Source organism: Cynara cardunculus, assembly GCF_001531365.2.
Source record: "Cynara cardunculus var. scolymus isolate 2C chromosome LG 14, CcrdV1, whole genome shotgun sequence".
Taxonomy (NCBI): Eukaryota; Viridiplantae; Streptophyta; class Magnoliopsida; order Asterales; family Asteraceae; genus Cynara; species Cynara cardunculus.
In genome coordinates, this window is record NC_037541.1 from 2267632 (window position 1) to 2283656 (window position 16025).

The following is a 16025-nucleotide window of genomic DNA, read 5'->3' on the forward strand; positions in this document are numbered from 1 at the left end:
ATGAAGCAAGAGACGTGTATTAACTAGGATATCTCAATATTTTTTAATGCAATCCGATTAATTCTGGATAGTTATTATAAAAAAATTAAAAAAAATCAATACTTATATTATATTTAGAATTTCCGATATTACTTTTTAACAATTTAAAAAATGAAAAAAAAAAGGAAAATATTAACAAATGCATAAAACATATACGTAAACTCTAGTTAAAATAGGAATTCAATTAAGAAAATGGCTAAAAAGTGAAATTGGTTGAAAATATCAACTGTTTTGATCAAATTCTCTTATTTTTCCCAGAAAATCAGACTTTACGAAAATACATAGAGTATCTACGTAAAGTTTGACTTTTTTAAAACGATGATTTAAAAAATAGCTAAAAAGTGAAAATGGATGATAAAATTGACAGCTTCAACCAAGAATTGGTGGGAAGGTGTAAAGTGATTGATGACTGTAGAAGTGGGACTTTGGTGTGTTGGTTTTTGGTTTCAGAGAGAGTGATGTTTCATATGAAACACTGCCATCCTGCTCTACTCTGCTCATGCATGCATTATCCCCATGGGGGATTTTACCTAGATTTCCCTTTTTCTTTTATTTTCTTCAATAATTCTACACATTTATTATTTATAGATACATATTATGTATGCAGAGGTGGATCTTGAATTTTTTTCTATCAGTGTTATAATACTATTTAATTATAAGAAACAAATTTAACCATAAGGGTGGTGTCTGATTGGTTTGAGTTTGACTCTAAAGGTCAAAAGTACCAGGAGGTCTCAGGTTCAAATCCAAGGAGGAATAAAAATCCCCTTGTGGCCATGGAGGTTCAAATGCGGTGACTCCGGGCTATTTGTAAAGCAGGTGGTCGTCCTGAGATTAGCGGTTGGCATAGCGGGTTGGATATTCAGGTTAACCAAAAAAAATTATATTTTTTTTATAAAAGCATTACTGATTTGTTGGTTGGTTCATTTCCTCTGCAAGTAGAGATTTTGCGTTTGGTTGTTCTCACCGTCCTTTCTTCCAAAATAGATAACAAAATCCTTATTTTCTTTATTTTAAAGAATCTATTGGAGATGTTTTTAATCTCTGAATTTGGAGAAATATCTAAAATGGCAAATTGCATGAAAAAGTAACGTACTTTAACTTGATTTTTATTTTAGGTAACGTACTTTAACTTGATTTTTATTTTGGGTAACGTATTTTCAAAACTTCCATTCTTGCCTATCGATAGATAGCAGGTTGCTTCCAAGCTGAAGAGAGCACATGGGGGATCATGTTCAACAGGAAAGCTTGAAAGAAAGCAACAGTGGAGCACGGGTCGGGAGGACATTGCAAAAACGCCAGTGGAGGTCTGGTCTTACCGCGGCTGCTGGCACGGAGTTAGCCGGGGCTTCTTCCCTACCAGATGAAATGATTTCATCTTCTATCTTAGGTCTCTTTAAGCTAGAGGACAGAATATCATAGGGTCACTTTTTAGCTCCGCTCAATTTTTTTCTCAAGAAAGACAGACTCACCAATAGAGTTACTGCCCCGAAGTACTAGACCAGCTCCTGTTGAAGAATAAGGCTTTACAAGCGAAAGCTTGAAGAAAAGATAAAATGCGAACTTTCGCGCCTTCGAAAAGGCTTTAATTAATTTTAAACATTTAAGTACCCGAGTAACTGGTTGAAGCATTAACCGGTTACCATGCTGATGTGACGAGTGATGTAGTATCCAACTTAGTATATTTGTTATTCAACCCAATTTCATATATCACTCGCCACATCAGTAAGGTAACCGGTTGAAACCGGTTGTCCGGGTATTTAAATGTTTAAAACTTTATATCTTAATACCAAAATGAAAGTTTTAAAAATACGTTACCTAAAATACGAATCAAGTTAAAGTATTTTATTTTTTATACAATTTACCCTATCTAAAACTCAATATTGACGAGAGAATATTTTATTTTAATTGTTTCCACTAATTTGAATTTATAAAATATTTTGATAATATAAAAAAATTTAAAAATAAAAAACAAGTCAAAGTCAAATATAATTTTATTTATTTATATATTTTAACTTTTGATTTTCTAATTTAAAAATATTATAAAATTAAAAATTAATAAATAAAATTTCAGTGGTCCTTATAAAACTCGAACCAATAATAACCGAAAAACAAATCATTCATAATTGATACCTAATTTTAGACCATTTAACTCATTCACCATGTTTTATTTTTTCCTTAACTTTTAATTTTATATCCATTTAATTTGTGATCTGTAATTAAAGATGATATTTGATTGGTTTGAACTTGTCCTCCAAATATCAAAAGTGTCTGGAGATCCCAGGTTCAAATCCAAAGAGAAATAAGAGTCTCATTGTGGTCACAAAGATTCAAATGCGATGACTCCGGGGCTACCCGCAAACCAGATGGTCACACTGGGATTAGTTAGCTCACATAACGTATTGGATATCCAGGTTAATAATATATATATATATATATATATATATATATAAATTAATAAGTAGTACCTCTTGCAACAAGGCAACAATGCAATGAGTTGTGCTTCCACCATGATGAAAAAAAGGTCAGACCTGAAGTTGAAGGGTACTGCCTTCCTCTGCATCAGCATCTTGTACTGCTCCCAAAGAAAGTTATCAAATGTTTTTATTTTCTAACTTACCAATTTTTGTATTTATTGATATTACAAATTATTTAAACTTGCGTCTACGACAGGTAAAGTAAGAGAGAGAAAATTGCGATGGTTTTGACACCTGTACGGCGTCGGTAAAGTGTTAAAGTGGAGGGACTGTGGATGGGGCAGGTCGAGGAGGACACCAGATGATCAATTGAGGTTGGACTTGACGACTTTAGATATTTCTGAGAACATGATATCTGATCTGAGAAGAAATCAAATCAGATCACACTGTGATTTTTTTTATTTCATTCTATGATAGTACGGAAAAAGAACCTTTCCCTCCTTAATAAATGAAAATCAATCAAACGTAATGAGTCACATTCTCACAGTAAGCAATTGCGTTTTTTTCTTCGTTCTGTCAGTTTCATTTCTTCTTCCGTTGTTGCGTATCAAATACTACAAAAAGTGTAACGGGTATGATGGAACAGGGCAAGAAGTGAATAATTCTTGATTTTAAAACATTACCACAACAACTTAGATTTTACTTAGAAAGTAGGCGCACTTCTAGAGATGCACAAAAACCCATACCCGAAAACCGCTCCAAAACCAGCTTGAAAAATCCCGGGCCTAGGCCCAACGCAAAAAAGGCCGACTTGAAAAAGGTCATCGTGGAAAAGCCCGATCAAGTTCTTTTTCAACCCCAAAAACTAGCCCGGCCCAATCTTTTTTATTGCTAAATGAAAACAAGCTTGGAAGGCATGGGCCCAGCCGCCCAGGCCCGAAAAAGCCCATGCTTTGTACATCTCTACATGCTTCTATAGAAGTACTATGAACGTGCACATTCTAAGCGATAATGAGTATTTCGTTAAATTGTTGGTGGACCAAATCAATCAATTCATATCTACACCAGATATTAACTATGAGATATCGTTCTTTATTTGTTAGTCTATCTTTAATGCTACTCTATAACGTGACATCATCTAGGGTAGCTATTGTCATATTGATAACTTTATTAGGGAAAACATCATATTCTCTGATGTAGACCGATCAGATTGTCCCTTTTCTAAGAGATCTGGTACACGTATCCAGAATCTGTAGATGGTTTTTTTTCTCTTACGAAGAAGTTAGAAACAACATATACTCCTGTGCCCCAGCGAGGAATTGGAGCACTGAGTGGCGCTTTATCTCAGATCACGTCGAATAAGTGGCTTCTTAGAGAGTTTGTATCTGTATACATGATCCGAAAAATATACGCACTATTCACATATCACACAGCCAAGAACCAAGTCTTCCACAAGAGGAGGTAACGCATTGAGGATAGTTGTCATCTTATCATGGATAACGTTCTTCTGACTCTACTTGGTATATAATGATTCGGTTTTAACTAAAACCACAAACCATAACGCTTTTATCAGTTCCATTTTTTATTTTTTTTGATTAACCTGGATATCCAACTCGCTATGTGAGCCGACTAATCCCAGGGCGACCACCTGCTTTGCAGATATAGCCCGAAGTCACCGCATTTGAACCTCCGTGGCCACAAAGAGATTTTCATTCCTCATTGGATTTGAACCTGGGACCTCCAGATACTTTTGACCTTTGGAGCCAAGCTCAAACCAATCAAGCACCACCCTTGTGGTTCAGTTCCAAATTTTTCGAACCAAACAGAACTGTAATCGTTGTCGAATTATACACTGAGCTAACATATTTTAATTCAGTTTTGGTTTGGTTTCATGCATTAAAAAGCTAACAATATTTTGCAACTTGTAATGTTTTTGCAACCAAAAGTCATTCATAAAGTCTCAACTTGTGCACTTGGTTTTATATCTAAGGTTGCACAACAACTATAACATGAAGTATTACCTAACTTATACAATGATGGATCAATAAATAAAGTATCAACAACAAAATGAAAAATCTTAACCACCATACAAAATGATAAAAAGACAGTATTTAACAGATTCTGTATAATTTCTTTAAAAACTGAGAAGTAAAAACTGAAATCTCTACAAAAAAACATTCAGCTCCAATATATTATGTATTTTTGGAAATTCCAACATCAGTTACATTATTAAAATATTTAATAGATTTAGTATGCTGATAAAATTTTAAATAAATTTTATATATTCAACTTGATTGTTGGGAATAGGGGTGCTTAAAAACCCAACTAACCCGATCAACTCAACCCAACTTAACCCGAAGCAACCTGATGTCTAATCGAGTTGTAAAATTTTCAAACTGTAAGTATTGGGTCGATATTGAGTTACTATTATTTGAACTTAACACAATCCGATGAATCCCGATATCTTTGTATTTCTTTTATTTAATATGATTGTTGAGTTTATATTAATATATACATTAAACAATTACACTATCACGTACGCTCTTCATATATACTTATTTTCAATCTATTCTCCATCTCTATATAATTCACTCGTATATATATTCAGTAACTGTGAAAATATATATATATATATATATATATGTATATGTAAATTGAGAAAATTAATTGAATGTGATATATGTAAGAAGTATGAATAAGTTGTATCAAATAGTTGATGATGAAACATAAATTATGAGTTGAGAAATAACATATTCAAGACTAGAATAATATTTTAATGTATCAAAGTACCAACTCGATCAACCCATACGAATTGGGTTGGGTTGCACTTTGGTTTGAATTGGGTTGAGTTAAGATTTTTCAAACCGCAAACATTTGGGTTAGGTTGTCAGTCCGATCAACCCAACTCATGAGCACCCCTAATTGGAAACAATATAGGCATCTTGATTGATGTGGGCAATAAACAGATAATTTATCTCTTCAACATTTAATTAGTTCGGATAATCAAATGAACCAACTTAGATTAGCTTAGAGTTGTCAATTTCTTTTTGACAAACAATTTCGTATCTTCTACGTCTGTGACCTTATCACCTCACCAAAATTTATAGCCCTTATACGGTATTAGTAACATGAATCTAATTACTAAGTGTATCTTACTAACAAAATTATCAGATTGGTTTTTTCGAAGAAAATTGAAAAAGAGATACGTAACTAGTTAATGATAACTACTTCTTCTGTTCCAAAGTCATACTTGTGACTAATCGAGAACAATTAACAATAAAAAATTGTCAAAAAAAAAAAAAGCGTATCTGTTTATGCGAGAGGGCCCCTTGTTGAGCGGGATTGACTTTTTGAAAGAAAAAAAACTGAGTGGCGAGAGGAGAAGATCCGTTTTTCACCTTATCGTTGGAGCATTGGATCTGTTTCTCCTCTCGATAAACCTAGACGTATCTTAACATCTCAGTAATTTTTGAAATCGAACTTTCATGTTATCCTACACGTCTATCCTCCAACATATTTTTTGAATGGTTTAAAAACAGGATAATAACAATAGCGGTCATTGAACTATAAAAAGACTTCAAGTAGGATGCAAAATTAAAAAGGACAAAGATGGTAAATAAACTTTACAATTGTGTTCGTTTATAAAGACAAAGATTGTGAATGTAAGAGTAAATGATTACAGAAAAAATACATTTGAATATGCATATGTGAACTCATGTTCACTTACCTACTTTTTTTTTACCAATATTCACATATGAATATGCATATGTAAACGCACGTTTCCTTTTACTAACGATTCACATATAATCAGTTGTTCGTACATTCTCAATCATTTTGTTTTTTCTGATTTTAACTCCTTGTATACCATCATTCTTAAATTATGACCCATATTACCTTTTCATTCAGACTACAAAATTACACTTGTTTGATTCTTTTTTATGAAAAGTTTTCGATGATACCAAATGTGTATCTTATTGACTTCAGCATGAACCAATTAAAAATTGCTATCGAAAATTTCATTTAGCCTAAAAAATAGCATAAAACAAGATTCAATTGAGTTTAAACCAGCATTTTCTAAAATAATGTATATTTTTTATTGTACCAATTTTGGACCCAACGGACTTATGTATGGCAAAAAAAATGCATAAAAATGAACGAAGTAGTTTTATGTCGCCCTTTGTGTGATTTTTAGTATGAATACATTCTGTCTCGATAAGACATATATTTGACCCTCATTGAGCATAAAAACTGAAATCTCCCACACATAAATCAGCAAAAATTATTTGTTATTTAATTAAATATTTGAAATACATATAATTTCGTTAGAGTTTGATAGGAACTTGGTTAACAATGTTTTTGATGTTTGGAGAGTGGACGGTGTATATAAGGGATGATGAGAGTTCATCGATATATTAGAGAGTACTTAACCCGAAATGACAGGGGAGAAGATCTGAATCACGCTCTGTAGGATTTTGAACCTACGACACCGAGTTTTGAGATATTATGCATAAATCATTGCGAATTCTTCAGAAAAAATTCTGTTTTCAGACCAGCTACTAATCATCGGCTAGGTAAGCTATTACCTCACCATGATTTTCCTACCCACGGAGGAAAAAGACCCTTTCCTTTTGGGCGGAGCTATTTTTCCGCATGACCTCTCCTACAGTATCGTCACCACAGTAGAGTTTATGATATAACATACTTGCAATAAACTAAGATTGTGTTTGCATAGCTTAAAGTTGATAAGCTGAAGCTGAAATTGATAAGAGGTGCTTACCCAATAAGACGTAATGTAGTTTATCAACATCCTTAGATCCACAAATATACTGACCAAGATGTTGATCCTGTAGGAAGTATTTACTTTCTGACTCAGTTATTGCTTCAGTCAGTATTTACCTTATGACTCAGTTATTGCTTCAGTCAGTATTTACCTAGACAGTTTATCAACATCCTTAGATCCACAAATATACTGACCAAGATGTTGATCCTGTAGGAAGTATTTACTTTCTGACTCAGTTATTGCTTCAGTCAGTATTTACCTAGACACAGTAAACACTAGACAATCATTTCAGTCGGCGTTTAACTATCGTGTCTTTATTTGATTAGCGTTTATCAAATTTGTGTTCGGTAAATGACAAGACAGAAGGGAAGGGGGTATTTTGGGGTATATGAAAGAGTTAAAGGGGTATTTTGGGTATATGAAAGAGTTAAGGGGGTATTTTGGGAAGAAACCCATTCTCAACCATATTTTTCCAAATAGTGGAACATTGGAGGGTATCTGTTATATACGATGATTTCCCTTGTGTGTGATCGATATTGTGAGGTGCTATAGATGATGACTACCACTTGACTATCAGATTGTGCGCTTTAGGTTCGCCACCGTCGTCGCCGCCGCTTCCCCGCCGGGAACCTCCACCTGTTTAATTTCCGGTACCGGTAGTTCATCTCCGTTCCTGTTATACGATCCATTGATTACAGAATCAGGCGTATAATTATACGTTAACTATAAAAGGGCAGACGCAGTTGGTTAAGTGAAAAATTGGGTGGAAAATCGATCGATCGATCTGTTCGAGATGGGGGACTCCACCGCCACCGTTAGGGGCGGTGATAATACCTCGTCTGAGAGGAACGCGGCAGAAGAAGTTTGTCGAATTGTGGAACAGAGTAAAGAGTTGCAGGAATCGGCATCAACTTTAATTTCTAGAAATTCGCAGGAGGAAGAGTCGTTAAGGAGACGAGCTTTAGCGCTTGATTCAAGCATCAAAATGCTCCATTCGTTCATTTCCTCTTCCGTCAAGAAAGGAAATTTGGATCCAAAAGATGCCGAAAAAGTAAGGCCGTGTTTATTTGGTTGATTCTTATTTAACTCACAGATACTGAAGTATTGTAGGAATCTAAGCTAGTAAATGCTGATTTTCAATTGCAAATTCAAGTTATTATTGTGTGAATAGTGTTACTTGCAAGATTTTTTGGGTTATGAAAATGGATGCTTTATTTGGGACTTGGTTGATTGTTTGTTTTGTCTATGTGACAGTTCGTTGATGAGCTAAGTAGAGCGCGTTATACCTTGAATGAAGGAGATGCAGCTGCATTTCTTCCCAGCAAGTCTCATGGTGATTTGCTTTTATTAATTAAATCAATCCTCAATTCTTTTGTTTGTGAATATACCACTTTCTTGATTGTTTATGCCCTTCTTTTTCAAAATCGGTATGATTTTAAAAAATTTGGAGGAAAATTTTGTTAACTACATAGATCTTTTAAGAGCAACATTTATGAAAAATTTGGTTATTTGTTGTTAAGTTAAAACCATATAAAATTTATTTTGAAACTGATACATTTGACCCCCAAACTTAAAAAACCAGTTTTAGCTTAAGAATGTGGAATTTAGCTGTTGAATTGGTGTTGTTTGGTTACAGGAAGATTTTTGAGGATGTTTCTTGGTCCAATAAATGTTCATGCTAACAGAAAGGATGTTCAATTGAAAGTGAAGGAGGAATACAATAGGTTCAGGGTATGTTCTAAAGTTTGCATCTATAGTTGTTTTCTAAGGTTTGTCATATTTTGCAATGATTATGCCCATTAATTATCTCCTATTTCATATGCTAATCAGTGACCAGGTTCTGTCTGATGCAGTTTTCCTCCCATGACAATATATTATGCTTAATTCAGCCAGCATAGATGTTTTAACTTCCAATGAAACAGTGTTATCTGCTCCAATGAAAATTGGATCTTTATTGTTCTCATTAATTCATCTCTATGGATGTATGTATCGTTTATGCCTAAGGATAACAAACTACGGAATGCTTATGGATTGGTGTAATGAACCTAGCCATCTTCACAAACCTTAACTCACTGGAACCCCAAATGAAGCCATTGATACTCTGCAGCTACTGCTATCAGGAAAACCCTACCTCTGCGAAATTTGGCAAGTTTCAGAATTTTTGGAATTTTTAGCTTTTTGTTGTTCACAAAACCCTTGCCGATGCAGGGAAACCTTCCACAGTTTATACAGGCATACAGCTCAAAATGCCCTTCATATGACCACAAAATATTAATATGATACTTGAGTAGATGATTATTCCCCATTTTTGCCTTCACATGTAGATTTGGTGCTTTTGATTTGGTATTTCTCAACCATTCCCCATATCATCTAAGAATCAAGAATGCAAAACAATACAATGGGAGTACCCATTTTCGTTTCTCAACATGTCCATTTCCATTCCCTTTCCCATTCCGTAAAACGAACCAAGTGCTCCCTTAAGCTATATGCTTCAGAAGGTATATATTAAAGTAACATCTAACGTCTACTTCACTATACAAACAGTAAGTGAAGATAAACCCTCTGCCATAGAGTGTCTCTAAGCTTCCGTTTTTTATCCTTGGATTTGGAACCTGGAATGTTCACAATTTTAGATCACTTTTGTGATTTATGTTTAGTTTTCTTTGGCTCCATGCCTCTGTAGTTTCTTTTCCTGTTCCAAATGTCAACTATATTTCTGATTTGATAACTAGATATAACTTTAAGATGCTTTCACTTGGTTACCTTTTGCTGATGAGAGAACTATATTTTCTTCCTTTATTGGCTTTTATGAACCGCTTTATTCTATGAGCAGGATAGGACTGCGTATCTATTTCTCTTTTTCCCATCATTGCTACTGCTGCTAAGGTCGTGGTTTTGGGATGGATGTTTTCCTGCATTACCTGTCCAGCTTTATCAGGTAATTTGTGTTTTTTTCTTCGTACTATGTATCTTGGTCCTGTTAAAGCATACAAGTGAATGGACCTGTCATAAGAAACATAATTACTGTACCCTTTTCAGGCGTGGTTGCTCTTTCTCTACACAGGGTTGGCTTTGAGAGAGAATATTTTGAGAATTAACGGAAGCGACATACGTCCATGGTAATTTTACATCATTTTGCCTCTTAAACTTTTATTTCAAATGATGGTGTTTTGGATAATATTTCGTCAAGTCAATATGCCATCTTCCTTTATGGTTCTGTTACATTGAATTTGTACAAGTTGAGGATGCTATTTTGATGGATATTAGCATACAACTGATTTTATATCTGAGTGGATGTGCTATAAATTGTGATTCTTCAGGTGGATATACCATCACTATTGTGCTATGGTGATGGCACTCATTAGCCTCACATGGGAGATAGAAAGGCAACCTGATTGTTCCCAGAAGCAGGTTATACTATTATTTGTTTCATGCAACTTTCAGGCTCGAATCTTTTTATCTTATTTGTGTTTTTGATCTACTTGCAGAAAGGTATACAATTGTTCCTGAAATGGGCAATCATGCAAGGAATTGCAATGCTTCTACAGAACAGATACCAACGGCAGAGACTCTATACTCGTATTGCTCTGGGAAAGGTGCTGTTAATGGAAAACCAACAACTTTTTTCAAGCATGCTGACTTGATGTTACAGTTGAAAGGTTGCCATACAAAGAAAAAGAATAAAAAACAAATTGTTTAAAGTATATAGGCCTCTTAACCAAACCAAACGAACCCAGATATCCCACACAGAAGTAGGGTCTAAGGGGTGTAGGATGCACACAGACCTTGCCTCTATCCCAGAAAGTAAGAAGGTTGTTTCCATGAAGACACCCGGCTTGCAAAACAAAATCAAAAAACAAGGAGACGTGTGAGAAAGGTAACATAGGAGTGTATGCAAACACACAACAGGTACGAGGAACATAAGATAAAAGATGAAACAAAGCATAAATAGGACATGAAAAGAGGAAAAACTAAAGAAACTTTGTCTACCATAAGGCTCTAGTAACCTAAGTGCCACTACTTAACCCTTCCCCCCTACCCACCCTCTACCTTCTCTGAACTTCCCTCCTCCCGGCCATGTTATCTACAGGTCCCCGCACATAGTCAGCTACCCTAGTCCTACTTCTCCAAACACTCTTATTAAAGGTCATCTCCTCATAAATATCTAAGCACGCCATGTCCCTCAGCTGCTCCTCCCACGTTCTCCTTGGCCTACCCTTCCCGTCACCCCCTTGACCGTGATACTCTCTATCCTTCTCACTGGTGTCGTCATCTTTCTCCTAAGCATGTGTCCGAACCACCTAAGGGCCTGTTTGTTAGTAGCTTAACGAGCTTAATGGGACTCACAGCTTATTCAGTCAGCTATACATGGCTGTTTTTTAGTGGCTTAATGATATAAAAAGTGGCTTATGCAATAAGCTTCTAGGGGGGAGGTTTATGCAGAAAGTCAAGTTTTTTCCAAACCTGCCCCTCCCAATTAAAAAGCACGCTCCTTCCGTCTTTGAAAAAGCCCTCCCATACAAAAACCTTCTCAACTATGTAGACAGATTAATCCACACATACAACTGTATCCATACAGGACTTAATGGAAAACCAACCACTCGTCCTATTACAAAGTCATTACAATCTTGTATGTTCTTGCTTCTACACAAGATACGTGTTATAAGGAGTAAAATTGACCCTAAAATGAATAAGCAAAGGATCTTTGAGGACTCCAATTCTCCGTGCAGGCATTCATCAACTCTTCATTTTGATTGTAGGCTAGAAGAATGGATGTTGTGTGGGGAGAAACTGCTGGAGTAGAAGGTCAAATATGGCTGTTATACCCGATACTCTTCGTCTTGCAGGTGATTTTCTGTGATCTTGATTCTCTCTGAATGATTTGGAACTTTACTTATGCTTTCTAAGAATTATTTAGTTCACGAACTATATTGTTACCGAGAGCTATTTTGTTGAAGGTCATGTTAGGTCAGCAGGCATTCAGTATTTATGAATCCAGCCTTGAAAGCTACCCTTTGAAACTTTTCATGTCTGAATCATTCCCACTCCATTCCAAATTTAGAGTGCACTTTTGACTTGTAAGAGTCAAAGGAGTTAGTTCTCATATACTAAAATCAGTTGGAATTCTTTTGGTTATTCAAAGAATTCAGATTATACTAATCTGTAAAAAAAATATTTTCGTAGAACATGTTTACGTTAAGAGAACTAGAAGCATCAGTTTATGATTTTGAATTTGAAGTTTTTTAGGTCTGAAGTTTCAAAAACCAAAAGTGGATTCTAGTTAGGGGATGAAGGGAGTAGTGATTAATTGATTATAATCATACATAAAAGAAACTTGATCAACATTTGTTGGTGCATAGTCACTGGACCGCATAAGTCTGCCCATGTGTCACTTTAAATTCAGATTGCAACGGGAAGCATGTTAACCGGAATCATATGTCCCCTGAACCATAAGGTTACGAAGCAATTCCTTGTCACAAAGCAATCCTCTTTAATATCCTGATAAATTTGATGTGCCTAAGTTGTCATTATTTTTAGAACATAAAGAAAGACTCATTTGTTGATTTCTATTTACCCGTCTGTGAAACTGTCCTAAAACTTGTCTTCAGATTCATAGATTTAAAGTTCAACACTTCTTAGTTGAAAGCTGACTGCACTATAGTTTACCTGAGAACAAGATGTTGTTACAGCAGTAACTAGAAATTAGACCTGGAATCCCAACTGGCCAACACCCCTGGAAAACAACTCGTAGGATTAACTAACTACCTTGTCGAAGATTGTTTTGGCATAATTTACCATCATCAAAAGATCAATGTGCTCCCTCCATCCCAAAATAAATTTTCACAATGTAAAAGGCACACCATTTTAGAAATGTGTAATTATTGCACATTTTTTTATTAACCTCGATATCCGATCCGCTATGCAAGCCTACTAATCCCAGGGAGACCACCTGCTTTGTAGGTAGCCCGGAGTCACCGCATTGGAACCTCCGTGGTCACAAGGGGATTTGTATTCCTCCTTGGATTTGAACGTGGGACCTCCAGGCACTTTTGACCTTTAGAGCTCAAACTCAAATCAATCAGACACCACCCTTATGGTTAATTATTACACTTTTTAATTAGCTAAATGACAATTGTACCTTAATAATAGAGGGAGTAATGGCAATTATACCCTTAATAAAATGAGCATCTGCTAAATAAATTGATTTTCGCTCTTAGAAATGTGTACCAAAATTGTAGATGTTGCAATATTCATGTGCAAGGAAATATAAAATGATTGTTTTCTTATCTTAAGGTTATAGACTTGTAATTTATGTAGGTTGATTTAATCTCCTGTAATGAAGCATTTATTACTTAAAATTTTAATTCCAAACCAAAATAGTCATATTCCGGAACGAACATATTATTGGTTCGGTATTAATTTCTTTGACATTCGGCCATAGTCTTGGTTACTAGCAAGTCATACAAGTATTTACAAAGAGAAACACAGATGTATGGTTATATTTACCCTAAACTTACTTTCTCTTCATAGGCTTTTGAAGCATTCGTGGGTCTGCTGTTGCTGAAAACCGCAGTGGTTGGTGTCGTTTCTGAGTGGCAGGTACGTTGTAACAGTCGCATGCGTGGCCTCATGGTCGTGTTCTGTTTTTCCAATTATTCATCATTTAGAATCTACCATTATTTCATACAATCATATTTGTAGCTACTAGCTAGATTAGACAGGAGGAACAGAGTTGGAGAGATAAAACGTGGAGGATATGGTTAGCGAGTCGGTAGTTAGGTTACGAGCGTCCCAAGGTCATTTCGATCTTGTTACACATGTACCAAGACTATACATCGACTCGACAGTTATAAATAATACAAAATATAAAAGTTTGTCATGTATTATATTAAAAGTCTTACAAAATTAAAACAACGAAAATGTGTTAAAATGAGAAAGTAACATATGAAATCCACTTAAATAGAATTATTCTTCTAACAATCTTGAAAAGCCGAAATCAGGAATCGCCAGATCGGCTAAATAGAATCATTCTCTCTTTCACACACTTTTCACAAGTTGGGGGCTTTCACGAAAACAATCGCTCTATTCTTTAGGGTAGAGGTCAGGTTTGTGTACATATTACCCCCAAGATCGGAAATGGAACGTATCGGGATCTGTTTTATTTGTCTCTCTCTTTTACACAAATTTCACAAGCATTCGTTTTCATGGAGACAACTGCTTTACTCTTTAGGGTAGAGACCAGGTTTGCGCACATCTTACCACCAACGTCCCACCTCCGGGTTGGATATACTGGACTCGTTAGGGTAGAGATCAGGTTTGCGTACATCTTACCATCAACACCCCACCTCCGGGTTGGATATATTGGACTCGTTTGATTTGGTGTATATAATGTGAGTATATACTAAAGTTTGGAAAACCCAATTCATCTTTGGCAGGTAGTTACCTGCGGAATTCTTCTGATAATTATGGCTGTCGGGAATTTCTTAAACACAGTTCAAACCCTCGTGTCAAAATCGCGGGTGAAAGCCAAAATGAAAAAAGGTAAAAGCAAGAATGACTTGCTTCAGGTATCCTCATGATTTAGAAAATCATGTGATATTAAACTTGTTTCCTTTCTACTATGCCTCATTGGAGGCGTGACCGCGGTGTAGACCCCGGCTCCGCTTGGTTACCATCCGATGGTGCGTATTTTTGGCTGTTTATGTTAAGAGTGAACCCTTGGGTTTTATTAAACCTAGCTTTTTTATAGCTGTGCCCATGGTTCCATTGCAATTCTATTATGTTTATATGGTTTCACCAGTTTTGTGGTTAGCCGGTTCTCTAGAGACGAAAGGATGATTTTTACTACAAGTTTTTATAACATTATTGCTCCCGGAAAGCAATTTTATCACGGTTTGTAAGTACGGGGTCTTTATGGAAATAATTGTTTACCGTCTGAGCCGAAGGACAAGTTTGTATACATTCGACGTCGACACCAGAGATATATATTAGGCTCATTTGGCTTGGTTTGCATAGTATAACGCAACGTTTGGTTAATATAAACGGAGAACGTGACCAAATTGGTTTGAATTTTTCATTGAAGAATCAAAAAATGTAAATATTAAAAGTCAAAGGACTAAATAGATACTAATGTATATAAGTTGAAAAAGACCAAATTAGAAACCAATTATTTGAACTTTTTTGATGATTAAAGCTCGGAACATTTTTGTAAATAAATAAATCATTGTACCTTTTGATTTAAAATGATGAAGTTGTTGAATATTTTTTAAGACCAAATTAGAAACCAATTATTTGAACTTTTTTGATGATTAAAGCTCGGAACATTTTTGTAAATAAATAAATCATTGTACCTTTTGATTTAAAATGATGAAGTTGTTGAATATTTTTTTTGAATAAATAAATTATAGAACTTTTATAAGTTGATTTGTTATATCATTTTAACCTAAAAAATATACTTATAACCAGCTACGAAAATTTTAACAGTATAAAAACTTGAACAAGTTTTACTGTTTCCAAACCATACTGTCATTCAAACGTCACACCCAACAACATTGCTCGCTTTCGTTACTCCATCCTCATCCACTCTCTATTATCGCTCATCGTTGTTGTTACCTCTTGCCCTTGATCTTCATCTTTTTATTTGTTTTGTCTTCTGATTTTATTTTTCAACGATTTAATGAAGTATGCATGTATACAGATAAAAGAGAATGTTAACTGAAATATTTGGAAAGTTACTTTTTAGTGAGATTTTCTAAAATAAGTTTTTGTTAGAAAAAAAGATACTTGTT

The 16025-nt window shown here is 35.1% G+C and overlaps 1 protein-coding gene across 2 annotated transcripts; it reads left to right on the forward strand.

The window, feature by feature from the left end:
* The first annotated feature begins 7768 nt into the window (after window positions 1-7768).
* Window positions 7769-15306, forward strand: LOC112526546 (transmembrane protein 120 homolog). 2 transcript variants are annotated; one of them, XM_025136875.1, is made up of 11 exons: window positions 7778-7886; window positions 7969-8287; window positions 8491-8569; window positions 8873-8967; window positions 10070-10174; window positions 10276-10355; window positions 10557-10647; window positions 10725-10832; window positions 11997-12083; window positions 13768-13836; window positions 14673-15306. In XM_025136875.1, exons 2-11 carry the CDS (start codon window positions 8030-8032, stop codon window positions 14814-14816), a joined length of 1116 nt encoding a protein of 371 aa, XP_024992643.1. In that variant the 5' UTR covers window positions 7778-7886; window positions 7969-8029; the 3' UTR covers window positions 14817-15306. The 2 variants fall into 2 exon arrangements, with proteins under 2 accessions (XP_024992642.1, XP_024992643.1); XM_025136874.1 differs by having other exon boundaries at window positions 7769-8287.
* The last annotated feature ends 719 nt before the right edge of the window (window positions 15307-16025 follow it).

What these genes read in the sequence shown, in the direction of transcription:
- LOC112526546 (XM_025136874.1), top strand. Translation starts at nt 8,030, where the DNA reads ATGGGGGACTCCACCGCCACCGTTAGGGGCGGTGATAATACCTCGTCT. An exon ending in TCTTCCCAGCAAGTCTCATG is followed by an intron (nt 8,570 to 8,872) that starts GTGATTTGCTTT and finishes GTTTGGTTACAG; the next exon opens with GAAGATTTTTGAGGATGTTT. An exon ending in GGAAGCGACATACGTCCATG is followed by an intron (nt 10,356 to 10,556) that starts GTAATTTTACAT and finishes GTGATTCTTCAG; the next exon opens with GTGGATATACCATCACTATT.